The following is a 19,370-nucleotide window of genomic DNA, read 5'->3' as shown; positions in this document are numbered from 1 at the left end:
TATTTTCGTATTTTAGTCAAAAAATGCTATTTCGCGAAAATTACACTACTTTTCGCGAAAATAGCGTATTTTCGTATTTTAGTCATACCGATTTATGGGTGCTGAGTTCCGAGGGCAATTTGAACTAATTTAGTACGAATTTAGTATCGGTTATAAACTCATGTTTATCTCTGGCTTCGATTGACCGTTACAGTAAGGTGTAAAGGTACTGTATTTGGATATACTAGTATATTATGAGATGATATTTGGTATTGTTAGAGGTATTATATACCTTAAAGGGGCAACAGGACTTATAAACCTTCAGGTGGGCTAGTCCACCTAAATGGCCGTCAACGACTCATCTTTTGACGATTTGTTTAATATGGCAGACTCGTGACGTCCACCATCCCAGCAAAAAGTAGCAAGCGGTCCTTGCGCAGAGAATCCTCGCGGCCACAATTTTAAATTATCTCCGTTATAAATTCAAATTTCTACGAAAATATTTTTGCCTACTATTAAACACATATTTTTAAGTTATGTCAGTATGCTAAAAAAACATGTTATCATAACATGTACAAGTGTCGATTGTTTATCAAGTATCCTGATATCGGTAAATATGGGACAAATCTGACTGGTTGTGTACATGTATAACGGTATTCGTGACCCATAATATAGTAATGTGAAAATAACAACTCTAATGACCAATTTAATCAAGTTCAGATCACTGTCGGATAAAAATTGAACAAATTTGTCATTATCATTCAACATCAATGCATATTATTACAGTATATCATTTCGCCCGTTGTTAAATGGTAGAGAGTTGTAGCGTTACAGGGATACATAAGAAATGTCTAAATAATAAAAAAGAGTATCCCTGATCGCTCATTATTGTAGCTACAGGTGGGCAAGCTTTTGTATAAAATTTATGCATGTTTCACATCAGGGACACTTTTTTCAAAATTAAGAAATACCTACAAATAGGTTAGACATGAAACTTAAGTAAAAAAATACAAATAAAAAATCCTTGATTTGTTTTTGAATCACCACTAGAAACATGCCTTGGAGAAACAAATCCAACTGTCAGATCAAAAATTTGAATTTGCCGGTGGAGTGGCTAATTGGTGTACAGTACTGGAAGTAATAAACTATCTGTTGTAAACATTACCACGTGCTGGCATTTACAATCCTAGCAGCTTGCTTGTAGCAGACGACATGCCTCACTATTAGTAATAACAAACGATCAACTGTCACCCATTCTGTCATTCCATTATATTAACCAACTAAGTTTAATAGATCATAACTAACTGAATTTATTTGTTACTCAAATATATGGTTAGAAAGATAAAAAGAATAAATGCATCTGATATAAACTTTAAAACAAATTGAATTTACGTAGATGTGTAAAATTTGACCTATTTATAACCTAGTCCATATAAACATCCGCTTCAGAGTCTTTGATGATATTTTAATTGGCGACTGAACGGGAACAAATTGAATATCCAAATATTAAAAAAGTTCCCTAAACGCGCATTATTGTGGCATTTTATAACCATTGTTTCTCCATTTTTCTTCTCTAATTGCCTTAACAGTTTTGAAAATACAAATTAATACACTCACTATTTCATGATTAATGTGTCTTTAACGTAAAATAAAAGCTGAGACTATGGAACCCTGGTGTATGTCAAGTTTATTTCTTGTTAAATTTTTAGAGGTAAGTCCATTATGATGTTTACAACCACCATATTTAGCCCTTAAATACCTTATTTTAGCCCTAAATTTCGCCTTAAAATTTCTTTTCTTTTCCCCTAAAATTAGCCCTTATTTCTTGCCAAAAAGTGCTGGACAGCCTGTGTGTATCTGTGTTTGAGTTTCCTCCTTTTTGACTCAAATGTGCATTTGTTTTCCAGTTATCAATACACAAACTAGATTCCAGCCAGTGACATTTAATTATCAATTAAAGGTGTCAACTCTACAATATATGAATTATTAAATAGCAGACTAAACCGTATCCAGCTGAACTCGTTGACAATAAGATTCGTGTTACCAGTTTATAATTCTATAAATACAGTATATTTAATTTTATACAACTGGTTATCTACTTATGATTTGCGAATTTCATTTAGTAAGTGGTAACACGAATCTTATCTAGTTAACCAGTTATTATGATACTTATAAAGTGGAATTTGCAAACCATAACTAGTTATGTCTCCCCCTCTCTGGGGGAGACATATTGTTTTTGCCCTGTCCGTCAGTCCGGTAGTCCGTCAGTCCGTCCGTACGTCACACTTCGTTTCCGATCGATAACTGGAAAACCGCATGACCTAGGATCACCAAACTTGGTAGGGAGGTTGGTCGTGAGGTGTAGAGGATCCCTATTGTTTTTGGGGTCACTAGGTCAAAGGTCAAGGTCGCGGCGACCCCCAATATAAAAAACATTTCTGCTCAAAATCTTGAGAACGGTTTGACCTAGGTTCACCAAACTTGGTAGGGAGGTTGGTCATGAGGTGTAGAAGATCCCTATTGTTTTTGGGGTCACTAGGTCAAAGGTCAAGGTCGCGGCGACCCCCAATGTAAAAAACATTTCCGCTCAATATCTTGAGAATGGTTTGACCTAGGTTCACCAAACTTGGTAGGGAGGTTGATCATGAGGTTTAGAAAACTCCTATATTTTGGGGGGTCACAAGGTCAAAGGTCAACGTCGCTGTGACCTCTAATGTAAAAAAATATTTCCGTGCAATATCAGGAGAATGCTTTGATCTAGGTTCACCAAACTTTGAAGTGAGGTTGGTCATGATGTCTAGATGATCCCAATTGTTTTGGGGGTAACAAGGTCAATAGTCAAGGTCGTGGTGACCTTCCATGTAAAAATCATTTGCGTGTAATATCTTTATGTCTCCCCCATTCATGGGGAGACATATTGTTTTTGCCCTGTCCGTCAGTCAGTCCATCAGTCTGTCAGTCAGTCAGTCAGTACGTCACACTTCGTTTCCGCCCAATAACTATAGAACTCTTAGACCCAGGAACTTCATACTTGGTATGCTAGTTGGTCATGACTAGTAGATGACCCCTATTGAATTTGGGGTCACTAGGTCAAAGATCAGGGTCAACGTGACCTTGAGGTGAAGAAACGGTTTCCACTCAATAACTAAAGATCCTTTGGGTCCAGGAACTTCATACTTGGTATGCTAGTTGTTCATGACTATTGATGACTCCTATTGATTTTGAGATTAAAAGGTCAAAGGTCAAGGTTACCTTCAGATAAAAAATGTTATGTTGGCAGTGACCTTAAGCTTAAAAATGGTTTCTGCTCAATAACTAAAGAAAGCTTGTACCCAGGAACTTCATAGTTGTTCATGACTAGTAGATGACTCCTATTGATTTTGAGATCAGTAGGTCAATGGTCAAGGTCACCGTGACCTTGAGGTGAAGAAACTGTTTCCGCTCAATAACTAGAGAACGCTTGCAACCAGGAATTTCTTACTTGGTATGCTAGTTGGTCATGACTAGAAGATGACCCATATTGATTTTGAGATCACTAGGTCAAAGGTCAAGGTTGCCATGACCTTGAAGTGAAGAAAAAGTTTCCGCTCAATAACTAAAGATCCTTTGGTTTCAGGAACTTCATACTTGGTAAGCTAGTTGTTCATGACTAGAAGATGACCCCTATTGATTTTCAGATCAAAAGGTCAAAGGTCAAGGTTACCTTCAAGTAAAAAATGATACGTTGGCGGTGACCTTAAGCTTAAAAATGGTTTCTGCTCAATAACTTAAGAACGCTTGTACCCAGGAACTTCATTCTTGGTACGCTAGTCGGTCATGACTAGTAGATGACCCCTATTGATTTTGAGATCAGTAGGTCAAAGGTCAAGGTTGCCATGACCTTGAGTTGAAGAAATGGTTACCGCTCAGTAACTAAAGAACACTTGCACCCAAGAACTTAATACTTGGTATGCAAGTTGGTTATGTAGATGATCCCTATTGATGTTGTGATCAGTAGGTAAAAGGTCATGGTCACGATGACTGTGAGCTGAAAAATGGTTTCCGATCAATAATTGAATAACGCTTGCGCCCAGGAACTTCATACAATGCAAACTTCGTTTACATTTTCCATGATTAATCAACAACACTTTCTTCTCTTCACTATTTAATATAATCGAATAAACCAAACTTCACTGTTGGTTTGTCTCCAGTCCAAAGTTACAAATTTCATGTCCATCATTTATTTTTTCTCAGCTACGACCACACAATAGGGGAGACAAGCGCTTTTTCAAAAAAGCAATCTCTAGTTAACCTTTCATGTTGTACAGCTAAAAAAGGTAACAGGTGGCAGTTCTGTGTACTTTCAAGCCAGTTTTTAGTATTCTGATATTTATTTTACCGTAAAAGTTTCGAGAATATTAACTAGATGGTGGATTATTATCGGAAAATTGAGTGGTTAACACAAAACAATTCGCAAACGTTAACAGGTTATCTTACGGCAGTTATATGCTACCCTAGGATGGGAATCAACTCAATTAATCTCAGCTAAGAAATTGTAAGAGTTGCGTCCCTTGCTTCTAAAATGTAATATTCCTTACCCATGGCAATGATTTCGATTAAAAATATTATCAGCAATAATGCGTGTTCATGTATAACAGTTATGCACCAGTCAATTGTAACCACGGACCCAACGGCCCCCCCACCCCCACCCCCCCGGTCCGGGAATAGCAGGGACTCTCATCTGTGGTGTCATTCCCCCGCTTGCTATATTTATACATTTAAACTGCTTTGGAAAAAGATTTATAAAAAGACTACACCTTTCATTGTTATACCACTTTTCATTGAATTTATAAACAAGATTTGGTAAATATCTGTAAAATTCATTGTGATACAATAATTAATTGGTAACATTAGTTTTGAGCTCTTCCAATGTTTGCTATTCAATTATGTATGTTTACTTGTTTATTGGTATTTCAGTTGAAACAATGGCAGGTTCGGGTATTGAGCACTATTTATTTGACATTGTGCAGTCAGACAGTGTCAACACAATGGCAAAGCTGGCAGCGCTCTCAGTCCTAAAGAGTATGATAGAAAAAGACAGTAAACTTCAGGACAAATGTTTGGAGAAGGAGTGTGTTACAGTGCTGATGGCAGCTCTAGAAACTGGCTTGGAGGAGAATGATGATCCATCCCATATTGTGTATATTTCAGTTGCCATGGAAATCATTTTCATACTTTCCCAACGGCCTATTTGCTCCATACAGACTCTGGTCACTGAAGAAGTTATAAGGATGTTTTTGGAGTATGTAAATCCATCAGGACAGTTTTATATGTTTCCAAACAATTTGAAACAGGTGCTTGCAGATTTATGTGAGAAAAAACACATGATTGGCAAGGTGAAGGTCGTTACCATGGCAACTGAGCCCATTGAGTACATTCACAGACACACAAAGAATAAGTTTAAAAGGTTAGTTAAAAACCCTTATACAAGTTTTACTAATATGTATGTCAGATGGAATAAGTCTATTTACAACAAGTCACCATTCTTTTTTTTTGGAGGGGGGGGGGGGTCATGATTTTTTGAGGCAATAGCCTGTAAACAGCAACTAAATTTCAAGATCGAAATCACTGCATATTTAATGCATCATTTACATTGTTATGGCTTGATCATTGCATTTATTTCATTCAGGTTCCAGTGTATCCCAGATAAACTGAAGGTCTGTGATGTGTATAACACGGAGGGGGAGACTGATGTCTGTATCACAGATCACCTTATACATAACCATCGGGCCTGGCCAGGTAAATTGAGAACAGTTCTTGTGCAGAACAGTAGCTGGTATCTTCTTTCTGATGTTAAAGGCAACCCATTATTAAATAAAGATGTTTTTGTATATCATTCATTAAGCATTTGGCACTAACCTTCAATTACAATCAATTTTCTGAACAGCAACTGTGTTTCGAAGAAAAACATTGATGGATTGTTTTAGCCTTGGTGTCATTGCCAGCAGAGGCTTTGTCATACAAAAGCTTTAGCTTTGACAATAACTCAAAAAACATTCAATTGTGTTAAATTGACACTCTTGTTCAAAATCAGTACATACACATGTATAACAAACATATTTATGAGTGATAAACCTTTAACTACTTACTAAATAATGCATTTATAGAAAATATTAATTACTGATAACAAGATTGTAACCAAGTATTAAATCGCTGAAAATGCAAATATATTAAATGATGGGTGAGTGCTAAAAGATTTACTGTGATCTACTTTGGTATCTTAAGGTAGAAATACCGTGTTTTCTGCACCTTTCAAATTAAACTCGGTATCCTTCATAAGAATCATTGTTTTCTACATTAATTCATCCTTTTTGGTATTTGAAAACAATTCGAGCAGTTGTGGTAAATCTTATTTGGGAGTAGGAGTGCATCTTTAAATTTTATGGTTGGGAATATGTGCAACTGTATACTGGTGACAACATCCAATTTATTCCTTAAGGAAATCAATTTCAGGAGCGTTTCCTTTTGACAGTTCCTCCAATGACCCTGATGACCAATGGAAGGACATCTTGGTCACACAAGTGCTTGATGGCGGCATGTTTTGGGCACAGGTTGGAGAATCATGCATCAAGGTTTGACCGATTTCTTTTGAAATTGGCGTAGCTTATTTTGCATAAAAGTTGTCAAAAAGACATGAAATAAATCAACACTACCCTTTAAGGTATTTTCTTTACATCAAAGAAAGTCTTTATGTTCCTGCCATAATTCAACTATGGTGACCAATTTAGTAATACCAATGTTTGGCACGCACTTATTGATCACAAAAATGCAAGCGCCCAAGGATCCTGATCAAAGCAGACCAATTTCTCACTTTTGGAATTTTTCAACATTCAAAAATACAAACACCCGGGATCTTGATTATAATGTAATACGATTTTCAAGCACTTTGGCGATATAGAATTTGGAAAAAATGCTCCAGTTCCAGCTCTCTAATATGGCCTTGAGAAGGCCCAAGTGGTCAAACTCTCGTGAAGAATTATCTACCTTGCGTCATAATTATGGTTGCCATATAAACAAACATTATCAGGGACACCTGTATCAATAATTTGATTGTTTTCATAAAAAATGAAATAAATGCACTTAACGTTTTAAGGTCTTTTTTCACATTACAGAAAGTCATAATGATCCAGCAAGAATTGAACAATGGTCACCCCCTCGTAAAGAGACATCTACCACGGGGCGGTCATGTTGTTGCTGTAGAAACAAATATTCTTGGGGAAACCTGTTTCATTAGAGCACAGGTTTGAAATGTTGAGTATATTGTTCATATTCTAGTTAATTATGCTACAGACTAGGAACCATTTTTTCAGTAAGTACTACATCCTTAGCATTTTAACTAAAAAATATTTATTAATTATTTTTTTAGTTATTTAAGAAAAACCTCCATTTTAACGTGAAAAGGGTCCCTTACCATTACATGTTAAAGTCTATTGAATAATGACTTCATGTTGAAACATAGAAAGCTAAAGAAAGAAACAATTTTTGTCTTTTTTTTGAAAGGCCCTCATCATTATTGCAAAAAAAATGTTTGGTCCACAGAATATAGTCTTAGCATCAACTATCATTTCTGGTTTCACCGTATATTGAATGCCGTCCCATTTGATGTCACTAGGTGTAAGCAGATAGGCAGTGTTTGCGTTGGCCAATCGAAACATGCCTTGGGTGCCAGAATTCGCCATTGACTGTCCTGTGCAGTCTTAGCTTCAAATCTCATTTCTGGTTTCACCATATTTTGACTACCTCACCAGGTGATGTTACTCGGTGTGAGCAGTCTCAGTCTGGCAGTGTCTACATTGGATCATAGGAACATCCTGGAGCGCCATTTACTAAGGCAGCCTTTGCCTCAAATATGATTTCTGGTTTTATCATATATATTGACTGCCTACCCAGATGATGTCACTAGGTGTGTAGCAGAGATGTGTTTGTGATGGACTATGGAAACATCCTAGGTGCCATTTACTAAGCGCCAGGCAGCCTTTGCCTCAAATATCATTTCTGGTCTCACCATACATTGACTATCTCCCCAGGTGATGTCCCTAGGTGTAAGCAGTTTGGAGATGTTTGCAGTTGACTATGGTTACGTGCTGCGGGTGCCTGAAGCTGCCATTTACTCTCTTCCGGACAGTCTTAGCCTGAAATCTCAGCCTAGGAAAATTTCTTTGTGTGCCCTTTCAGGTATAAATTTAAAACTTCTCATTAGGATTTTTATTGAACATTTGGGGGATGATCGTAGTACATTCAGGCATTGGGAACGTTACCAAATACTGGCTATAAAACTGGACAAAAAAACACCCTGTTAACCTCAGAAGCTGTTTTCAATAAACATCTTTATAGGTTGTCACCACGGAATTTACAAGAAATAGGTAGATTGTCACCATATGTGCGTAACTTTCCAAGGGGGAATATTTTTTTAGACAGTAACCTGAATTTTTATTTTTATGTTTAGAAGTCCCAGAGCTCTGGGATGTGATGCGGTCTAATGTTAAGCCACTGTAAAACAGATAATGAATTCACAATTGAATGTACCTTTTTTACTGCATAATTTTATTTTCTGCGCTTAATTTTCAGATTTTAATGTTGTCAATGAACTTTATGAACAGCCCTTATAGATCCACTAAACATTATTGCTTTTAAACAAACAGCCCCACCCAAGGAAGGCCAAGAATAGAACTTTTATAAAGTAATTTTATGGTGCAATTTACTGCCTTTTAAAGGCTGTTTCCCCTTGGGAAAAAATGTCCATTTTCCCAAGTTTATATTTTTTTCCCAATTTGATTAATGTAGATTTATTAGGTAAATGAATAAAAAAAGCAATAAATTTCTTGAAATATAAACAAAATCTTGACAATGCTTACTCTTTCACAGCATAATGTATAAAAAAAGTTAGAACATGTATATAATTACCATTATATTAGCTTTTTTTGCCTGATTTTATATTTTTCCCAATGTCAACTTTTATTCCCAATTTGCTAGGCACAGGCGGTAAAAGTAATTCCCCAAAAAATCACTGCTATAGGGGGAGATACCTGTTTCTTTATGTAGCTGTTTTGGTTAAACTGAAGGCAAACAGTCCAATTTGAAAGTTTGTCCTGAGGTCGATTGAATAGCCATAAATGAAACAAATATACATTGACATTTTCTTGTTGCAGGTATAGCCCCAGCCCCATATGTTGAAAGCCTTACCCAGAATGCACTTGCAATATTGGACGGCATTTTCTTGTTGCAGGTATAGCCCCAGCCCCATATGATGAAAGCCTTACCCAGAATGCACTTGCAATATTGGCCGGTATTTTCTTGTTGCAGGTATAGCCCCAGCCCCATATGATGAAAGCCTTACCCAGAATGCACTAGCAATATTGGCCGGCATTTTCTTGTTGCAGGTATAGCCCCAGCCCTGTATGATGAAAGCCTTACCCAGAATGCACTTGCAATATTGGACGGCATTTTCTTGTTGCAGGTATAGCCCCAGCCCCATATGTTGAAAGCCTTACCTAGAATGCACTTGCTATATTGGATGGCATTTTCTTGTTGCAGGTATAGCCCCAGCCCCATATAATAAAAGCCTTACTCAGAATGCACTAGCAATATTGGCCGGCATTTTCTTGTTGCAGGTATAGCCCCAGCCCTGTATGATGAAAGCCTTACTCAGAATGCACTTGCAATATTGGCCGGCATTTTCTTGTTGCAGGTATAGCCCCAGCCCCATATGATGAAAGCCTTACTCAGAATGCACTTGCAATACTGGCCAACTTATGTCGTCAGAGTCTTCCCGCAGGTAAGTAAGTAATAGCAGTCATGTGATATGTCCGCGGATGTGAGGATTTCCACAGATCCGATGGCTCCAGGAACATAGAGATAGATATTAATAAATAAATAGATAATCATCAAAAGGGTGAACATTTTTTGTTACTATTAGGTCAGATAATTGGTCGATAGAAGGTCCATCTATGATAAAGAAATTAGAATGTGCTTGAAAGTTTTTAATGTATATTTTATTACAGTTAACAGCCGTATTCAATATCCAACTTAGACTTAACTAAAATCAAAGAGCAAAAATTGAGTGTTTTGATTGGACTGTAAAAATAATTGCCCATTACACTGAATGGAATCACTGAGGCTTGTCTCAGAATTAGGATGAAACTTTTAATGAATATGGCAGCAGGTCAGAAGTTTGGTTAGAATGAAGCATTGTCAATTTTGAAGCAGGTTCTTGTTAGTAATGCGAATCTGCTGGTTCCCACTAAGGCTGTACTCTCAAAATGCAACCCTGCAACAAATAACTGCCTAAAAAGCTATAAATCTATATTCTATTACTATCAAGTCAGGTGTTTGGCTGGCTGGATGGTTGTGCCATATTAAAGCACATTCTAGTAAGTTCCCCAAATGTGCCTGTGTGCACCTTAGCCCTTACCTTTCTGCACAAACTTGCTACAAACTAATGCCTTTTAGAAGCTATGAATCTATATTCGATATAACTAACGGGCAAATTGTTTGGTTCAAAATAAGGCAGAGCCATTTGGAAGAATGAACTGGTAAGTTTGACAAGTGTGTGCACCCAAGATGTTACCTTCCTATACAAACTTGCTACAATCTAACACCTTTTAGAAGCTATGAATCTATATTCTATATAACTAATGGGTGAATTGTTTGGTTCAAAATACCGGTAAGGCAGAGCCATTTGGAAGAATGAACTGGTGAGTTTGGCAAGTGTGTGCACCCAAGATGTTATCTTCCTACACAAACTTGCTACAATCTAACACCTTAAATAGAAGCTATGAATCTATATTCTTTTACTATCAGGTCAGATGTTTGGCTCGATGGATGGTCTTGCCATATTAAAGCAGGTGCTAGTAGGTTCCCCATGTGTGCCTGTGCGAACTCAAGCCCTAACCCTCCTACATAACCTTACTACAAACTACCGTCTGGCCGAAACGATCACTCAACTGGATTTTATACAGATACTCCTAGGTGAGTGTGTAGTCTTTCTAGGGCATAGTTCTTGTAGCTCATAGGTGAGTGTGTATTCCTTCTAGGGCATAATTCTTGTAGCTCATAGGTGAGTGTGTTGTCCTTCTATGACATAGTTCTTTTAGTTGATGGGTGAGTGTGTAATCCTTCTAGGGCATAGTTCTTATAGCTCATATGTGAGTGTGTAGTCCTTCTAGGGCATAGTTTTTGTAGCTCATATATGTGTGTGTGTGTGTGTGTGGTCCTTCTAGGGCATAGTTCTTGTAGTTGATAGGTGAGTGTGTAGTCCTTCTAGGGCATAGTTCTTGTAGCTCATATGTGTGTGTGTGTGTGTAGTCCTTCTAGGGCATAGTTCTTGTAGTTGATAGGTGAGTGTGTAGTCCTTCTAGGGCATAGTTCTTATAGCTCATATGTGAGTGTGTAGCCCTTCTAGGGCATAGTTCTTGTAGCTCATATGTGAGTGTGTAGCCCTTCTAGGGCATAGTTCTTGTAGCTCATATGTGTGTGTGTGTGGTCCTTCTAGGGCATAGTTCTTGTAGTTGATAGGTGAGTGTGTAGTCCTTCTAGGGCATAGTTCTTATAGCTCATATGTGAGTGTGTAGCCCTTCTAGGGCATAGTTCTTGTAGCTCATATGTGAGTGTGTAGCCCTTCTAGGGCATAGTTCTTATAGCTCATATGTGAGTGTGCAGTCCTTCTGGGGCATAGTTCTTATAGCTCATATGTGAGTGTGTAGCCCTTCTAGGGCATAGTTCTTATAGCTCATATGTGAGAGTGCAGTCCTTCTAGGGCATAGTTCTTATAGCTCATATGTGAGTGTGTAGCCCTTCTAGGGCATAGTTCTTGTAGCTCATAGGTGTGTGTGTGTAGTCCTTCTAGGACATAGTTCTTGTAGTTGATAGGTGAGTGTTGTCCTTCTAGGGCATAGTTCTTATAGCTCATATGTGAGTATGTAGCCCTTCTAGGGCATAGTTCTTATAGCTCATATGTGAGTGTGCAGTCCTTCTAGGGCATAGTTCTTATAGCTCATATGTGAGTGTGTAGCCCTTCTAGGGCATAGTTCTTGTAGCTCATAGGTGAGAGTGTAGTCCTTCTAGGGCATAGTTCTTGTAGTTGATAGTTCTTGTAGTTGATAGGTGAGTGTAGTCCTTCTAGGGCATAGTTCTTATAGCTCATATGTGAGTGTGTAGTCCTTCTAGGGCATAGTTCTTGTAGCTCATAGGTGAGTGTGTAGCCCTTCTAGGGCATAGTTCTTGTAGCTCATGGGTGAATGTGCAGTCCTTCTAGGGCATAGTTCTTGTAGCTTATAGGTGAGTGTTAAGTCATTCTTGGGCATAGTTCTTATAGCTCATATGTGAGTGTGTGTGTGGTCCTTCTAGGGCATAGTTCTTGTAGTTGATAGGTGAGTGTGTAGTCCTTCTAGGGCATAGTTCTTATAGCTCATATGTGAGCGTGTAGCCCTTCTAGGGCATAGTTCTTGTAGTTGATAGGTGAGTGTGTAGTCCTTCTAGGGCATAGTTCTTGTAGTTGATAGGTGAGTGTGTAGTCCTTCTAGGGCATAGTTCTTATAGCTCATATGTGAGTGTGTAGCCCTTTTAGGGCATAGTTCTTGTAGTTGATAGGTGAGTGTGTAGTCCTTCTAGGGCATAGTTCTTGTAGCTCATGGGTGAATGTGCAGTCCTTCTAGGGCATAGTTCTTGTAGCTTATAGGTGAGTGTTAAGTCATTCTTGGGTATAGTTCTTATAGCTCATATGTGAGTGTGTAGTCCTTCTAGGGCATAGTTCTTATAGCTTATATGTGAGTGTGTAGTCCTTCTAGGGCATAGTTCTTGTAGCTCATATGTTTGTGTGTGTGTGGTCCTTCTAGGGCATAGTTCTTGTAGTTGATAGGTGAGTGTGTAGTCCTTCTAGGGCATAGTTCTTGTAGCTCATATGTGTGTGTGTGTGTAGTCCTTCTAGGGCATAGTTCTTGTAGCTCATAGGTGTGTGTGTGTGTGTGGTCCTTCTAGGGCATAGTTCTTGTAGTTGATAGGTGAGTGTGTAGTCATTCTAGGGCATAGTTCTTGTAGCTCATATGTGAGTGTGTAGCCCTTCTAGGGCATAGTTCTTGTAGTTGATAGGTGAGTGTGTAGTCCTTCTAGGGCATAGTTCTTGTAGCTCATAGGTGAATGTGCAGACCTTCTAGGGCATAGTTCTTGTAGTTGATAGGTGTGTGTGTAGTCCTTCTAGGGCATAGTTCTTGTAGTTGATAGGTGAGTGTGTAGTCCTTCTAGGGCATAGTTCTTATAGCTCATATGTGAGTGTGTAGCCCTTCTAGGGCATAGTTCTTGTAGCTCATGGGTGAATGTGCAGTCCTTCTAGGGCATAGTTCTTGTAGCTCATAGGTGAGTGTTAAGTCCTTCTTGGGCTAAGTTTTTGTAGTTCATAGGTGAATGTGTAGTCCTAGGGCATAGTTCTTGTAGTTCAAAGATGAATGTGTAGTCCTTCTAGGGCATAGGTCTTGTAGTTCATAGGTGAGTGTGTAGTCCTTCTAGGGCATAGTTCTTATAGCTCATATGTGTGTGTGTAGTCCTTCTAGGGCATAGTTCTTGTAATTCATAGGTGAGTTTGTAGTCCTTCTAGGGCTAAGTTCATATAGTTTATAAGTGAGTGTGTAGTCCTACTAGGGCTTAGTTCTTGAGGTTCATGGGTGTGTGTGAATTCCTTCTAAGGCTAGGGTTCTTGGTAGGTCATTTTAAATGAAAAAGATTCTCGGTGTGAGGGCAACCTATAACATATTTATAATCCTCTTATTTATTAATTTTCAACCAATATCTGATTTCTTTTACAGCTTTCCTTCTTATTAAACATATTGTATCAAGCTCTCTATTAGTTTGAGTTTAAATTTTTACAATTGAAGAGCTTTTTCCAAAAAATGATCTCTTTCTAAAACAAAGGAATTATTTAAGCCCCAAATTTCTCATCCATAATTTAAGATTGCAAAAATTAGTTTGTCAAACAGATCTACTTTACGTTTTATGGACAGTGATGGATATTTAGCCAAATAGGAACTTAATTTAAAAGTAGCTCTTTTTGAATTTGAGGTTTTGTCTACAATTCTTTGTAAATGTAAAAGAATTACTCTACTTAAACTGAAATGCACTATTGGAAATGGAATGATTTGAGACCAGGCTTTACAAAATTATGTTCAAGAAGTATTTACTAGCTGTGTTTTTTTGTTAAAGTATGTTAAATAGCTCAATTTAAACTAAGTTTGAAAAATGTGGCCAATATTAAGTCTGTGAGGTTTTTTCCCACCAATTTTTGGGCTTGGGGCTATCTTATTGGGAAAAATGCATCATTGTGGCTAAAATTCGGAATCCTATTTGGCCTAGAAATGCGCAATAATGCATTAAAGAATAAACAGGGAAGATACAAGAATGTGATAAAGTTTGTTTAAGAATACACAAAGCCTCCCATACAAAAATTGTTTTGGGTCCATCGAATCCATCTTTTTCTTAAATTTGGGATTTTTTTAGTGTTTAGCATTCAATGCCCTGGAATTTGGCTAAATTTTGGCTCAAAATTGTTCAGAGAAAACCTTCTGACTATATACCATCAGGGGAAAATGCATGTTCAAATTTGTCAAGTTTAATGTATATGTACCCGATGGAAGACACTGACAAAGATCTTGCAATTAAAAGAAACAAAATTTGTAAGTTATAATGTTTAACAATGGATAAAATTGATAAAAATTGAAAAAGTAAGCACAGGTTAAAATTAACACAAATTCTAAATACCGCTTCATTTTAACCAATATTTGAAATACAAATACCACTGAATTTGAACAGATATTCTTCGAAGCTACACAGATCACCATGATGTTGAAGTGTTCAGGGAAAACACAGAAGATCGTGTGCTCATAGCTCGATGTATTATGAGTCTCAGCAACATGATGCATTGCTTGCCAGAAAATAGGGGAGTCTTCTACAAGAAACATGGTAACAGGGATGATAAAATTCCGGATTAATCCGGAATTCCGGATTTAAGGCCTCACGGATCGATTTTGAGATTAATGTAAATCCGTTGAGTTTTTTTCTAGGGGGGAGGGGTATAGGGAACGATTCGAGCTCAGTTCGAACAATATGGGTACGAAAGGTGAGTTTTCCGGAAGTGTAATGCCGGAAATTAACGAACCTATCTACGTCTTGGCAATCTAGCTATATGATTGGTTAAGATAGCACCCGGTGATTACGGATATTACCGATGGGACTAGAAGACAGTATCCGGATGGTCGTATCCGGATATGACAGACGACGAAGGCGAATAAACGAGTATTGGAAAATTGGAAAAAAAGACCACCACCAAGTTCTAAAAACATGGATTCGTCGATTTTAAGGGTATATTTGCCATTTATTTTTAAGAGAAATTCCCGAAACGTTTCTTTTTAAGTTAATAGAAAGTGATCAAACTGAGAATGAATTTTGCGCATGTAGCATTATTTCGGACATCCCGATTCGGATTGTGTCATAATCGATTTTTATTTGGCCGATTGAATTTTACGCTGTAAATCGTTTCTTTATTATTCTCATTATCTTTGAATCATTGTTCTCAATAAGAAGTGGCTGTTGACCATAATGGGAGGTTTAAAATAAAAATTGGTTTGGTTCAAATTTAAAAAAAAAAAAACATGAATAAATATTTTGTAGTAGTAATATATATTACGTAGAGGCAGTCATTTTATTTTCTATTTGAGACAGTTCAACAAAACTTCTTGAGAACCCAGTTTGAGTGAGATTTTATTTCTATAGTTGTAATTTGTATTTCCCCATCCAGGTATGTTGATGGTTACAAAAGTCAGGGATGAAAAACACCTCCGCCAGTGCATCCAGTTGTTCCTGTCAATGACTGACAGTTCAATCCAGAGGCCATGATACTTGGATTTATGGCTGAACATGCTCCCTGGCACCACAGTAGTGTGTCTTACTTAAGACACTTACCAAAGATACAAAATCTCTCAGCAAATTAAAACTTCAAAGGTGTACAGCATTATACAAGATGACTTACGGAGTGGCTAGCCATTTCAATGATGAACATGTGGAGGAGTTAATGGATCTCGGTTTTGTTTCAACTAAGACAAGTCAACAAACACAAACAATGAGAAAACTGTTGCAGCTATTTTTCTGCTATAGAGAAAGAAATAGTGTTGAGACATCTGGCCTCCTTAAAAATCACAAGGGCCGATTCTAAATCAATGTTCATAGAATTTGAAAGCCTGTTTGAGAGACTTGAACTGCAGTGGGACAATCTAGTTTGTGTGCTACTGGACTCATGAAACACCATGAGGCGAAAAAATCTGGCTTGGGGACCAGAATACGTCAATGTCCACCATGTCCACAACGGCTACGCTGCCAAAGCATTTAAGTCCCGTTTGGATATTACTTTGAATAATATATATAATAATTAATAACATTATATTCTCATCAAATGTGCAGAAAATGGAATAAATACTCTTATGATACATAAAAATTGAATAAATACCACTTTTACAATAAACATTTGCAAGCATGATAATTGATATGTTGTTCATTATTATAAATCAAACATCCCACAGTGTAGACTGTTCATCTGACTGTTCATACACAGGCATTTGGTCATAGCCAGTTGAGATTTATGGGAAGTGGACAACTGAACCAAAATGTCAGGTACATGTCTAATGCCTGTGACTTCAGGTAAAAAAGAGTAAATTTAACTTTGTTTAAAGACAAAGGTGTTGAACTTCACTGCTAAGATTCCTGATAATTGTTCTGATTGTGGATGTCTCGTGTTGAACATAATTATATCTACCAAACCGAAAGGTGTACTCCTTGAACACTATTCTAAGGCAAAAAAGGGTATTAGAATCCCTGAAATACAGAAAGCTTCGGGGGGCTTCGCCCCCCTTGTCCCCCCACCAGGGCTTTGCCCTGGACCCATCGGGGGCCTTAAGCGGCCCCCTGAACCCCGCGCAGACATTTTCAGGATTGGCAACTTGGCTCTGTCATCATCCCTGATGGTAAACTTGATGAAAATTGGACTTATTTTTAGCCATTTTCTGTTACTGTAATCAGTCAGGCGTGATCAAAATAAGTCTTAAACGGCAAATTGTTGGATTTAGCTGTGCCTACCCCAAATATTTCATTTTGAGATAAAAAAAAACAGTATACAGATAACAACTGTTAAAGACAAACAGACACAATTTTCAAAGCAAGAAATAACAGAAAGATACAAACATAAAATATACATTTATGAAACCATTTGTCTTTTCAGTTATTTAAACCAGTAATATATATAATGAGAGTTATAACTTGTGCGTTTTGATTCCAATGTCATATTCAACTGTGGATTTTTTCAGATTTTAATTTACATTGACTAGTACCCCTTGAAGTGCGAATCTCAAAAATCTGCTTGAGTCGAAAACAACCGGCCGAATCAAAACGCAGTAGTTATAACTTATTTTACTTGTTCTTTGAAGAAAAAGAGTTTTTGTGATAGCTATTGTAATCATCAGTGGGACCAATAACTCTTGCTGTATGAATTATTGGCTTATGCCCCTTTCCTGTTAATTTTCCACAGATGAGCGATAGTTTTTCACTAGCAATCACTTTAAACCTAATAATACATAACACACATTAAAACACTATAATGAAACAATACCATTATTTATAAAATACGAGCTGCTTCTACTGATGTAACGGCATACATCGAGGTTGTTTTCGATTGAAAATGGCCAAGGTGTTCCGAATGTACATTTTGCTAGTCATAAATTACATGTTATGTATTCCAGGTCTGGAGCTGATACTGCAGATTATCCGCAGTGTTAGCACAAAGAACATGCTGTATACCATGGCAACCAAACTGCTCAAGGTGTTTGTTGGCAGAGCAACCCTCAGTATGTCTCACAGCAGAGATTTTGGGCGACAAAACAGGTATAGCATTTCAAGTATGTAATAATTGATGGCATATTGCATGTATATGTTATGTTTTGGGATTTAAGCCAGGCCAGGTTAAGGACAAGGTGCTGCAGAAAAGAGACAGGGTGCTAAGGAAGAAAACAGTGCATTGTATCACGCTGTGAAAAAATCGAAAGAATATTCTGGAAATTGTGTTTTATTTAAGTAGTATAAGGTTACAACTCCCAAATAGGCATGTAGTAATTGGCATGCTTTAGTTTTAAGAAAAAAAAAATAAAAAATATTTGATTATCTTAAGCATTTTATTCTGAGGGCAGAATGGTGTCATTGCTGGTCTTCGGAAGAGTGCTACCAAAAAAACAGGGTGCAGCATAGAAGGGTGCTACCTATAAAACAGGGTGCAGCATAGAAGGGTGCTACCTAAAAAACAGGGTGCAGCATAGAAGGGTGCTACCTAAAAAAACAGGGTGCAGCATAGAAGGGTGCTACCTAAAAAACAGGGTGCAGCATAGAAGGGTGCTACCTAAAAAACAGGGTGCAGCATAGAAGGGTGCTAACTAAAAAACAGGGTGTAGCATAGAAGGGTGCTACCTAAAAAACAGGGTGCAGCATAGAAGGGTGCTACCTAAAAAACAGGGTGCAGCATAGAAGGGTGCTACCTAAAAAACAGGGTGCAGCATAGAAGGGTGCTAACTAAAAAAACAGGGTGTAGCATAGAAGGGTGCTACCTAAAAAACAGGGTGCAGCATAGAAGGGTGCTACCTAAAAAACAGGGTGCAGCATAGAAGGGTGCTACCTAAAAAACAGGGTGCAGCATAGAAGGGTGCTACCTAAAAACAGGGTGCAGCATCCTTCAATTACTCTTTAGGTAAAACCCTTATGCTCATTTGACAACATTCTTATTGGTCCAGAATGTGATCTGCGATGAAAAATATACATGACAGTTTTGGATTTTTTTTACTCATATTCATTATTAAAAAATCCAATTCAGAACTGTTAACCTTTTCATCAGTTTTAGAGAGACATTGGTGCAGACATTGCTGGGATAAATTCAGTGATGTCATTTCTGAAATAAATATTTTTGGTTTTTCTGTCAAATGTGATGTTAATCAGGAAATGTTGTCATTTAAAGAAGAATATTACAGGAAGTATTTCATTTAAAGAAGCCTATCACAGGAAATATTATTATTTAAAGAAGAATATCACAGGAAATATAGTCATTTAAAGAAGAAATACACAGGAAACATTGTCATTTAAAGAATATTACAGGAAATATCATCATTTAAAGAAGAATATTAAAGGAAATATCGTCATTTAAAGAAAAATATTTAAGAAAATATCATTATTTAAAGAAGAATATTACAGGAAATATCATCATTTAAAGAAGAATGTTACAGGAAACATTGTCATTTGAAGAAGGCTATCATAGGAAATATTGTCATTGAAGAAGTCTA

At 37.4% G+C, this 19,370-nt stretch overlaps 1 protein-coding gene across 3 annotated transcripts in view; it reads left to right on the top strand.

Annotated features, from left to right (window-relative positions):
* The first annotated feature begins 101 nt into the window (after positions 1 to 101).
* Positions 102 to 19,370, top strand: part of LOC128230082 (uncharacterized) — a 32,514-nt gene continuing 13,245 nt past the window's right edge. The window contains exons 1-10 of one of the 3 annotated variants that reach the window (XM_052942077.1): positions 102 to 205; positions 4,936 to 5,425; positions 5,648 to 5,757; positions 6,472 to 6,590; positions 7,131 to 7,259; positions 8,046 to 8,193; positions 9,707 to 9,793; positions 10,819 to 10,986; positions 14,815 to 14,964; positions 17,790 to 17,931. In XM_052942077.1, the coding sequence (XP_052798037.1) occupies positions 4,944 to 5,425; positions 5,648 to 5,757; positions 6,472 to 6,590; positions 7,131 to 7,259; positions 8,046 to 8,193; positions 9,707 to 9,793; positions 10,819 to 10,986; positions 14,815 to 14,964; positions 17,790 to 17,931 (1,535 nt within the window). In that variant the 5' untranslated portion in view covers positions 102 to 205; positions 4,936 to 4,943. The remainder of the gene's footprint in view (positions 206 to 4,935; positions 5,426 to 5,647; positions 5,758 to 6,471; positions 6,591 to 7,130; positions 7,260 to 8,045; positions 8,194 to 9,706; positions 9,794 to 10,818; positions 10,987 to 14,814; positions 14,965 to 17,789; positions 17,932 to 19,370) is intronic. The other 2 variants (XM_052942079.1, XM_052942078.1) reach the window with 2 other exon arrangements.

This window comes from Mya arenaria, chromosome 4 (assembly GCF_026914265.1).
Source record: "Mya arenaria isolate MELC-2E11 chromosome 4, ASM2691426v1".
Taxonomy (NCBI): Eukaryota; Metazoa; Mollusca; class Bivalvia; order Myida; family Myidae; genus Mya; species Mya arenaria.
Note: the sequence above shows the minus strand (reverse complement) of the source record. Positions and strands in the feature narration are given on the sequence as shown.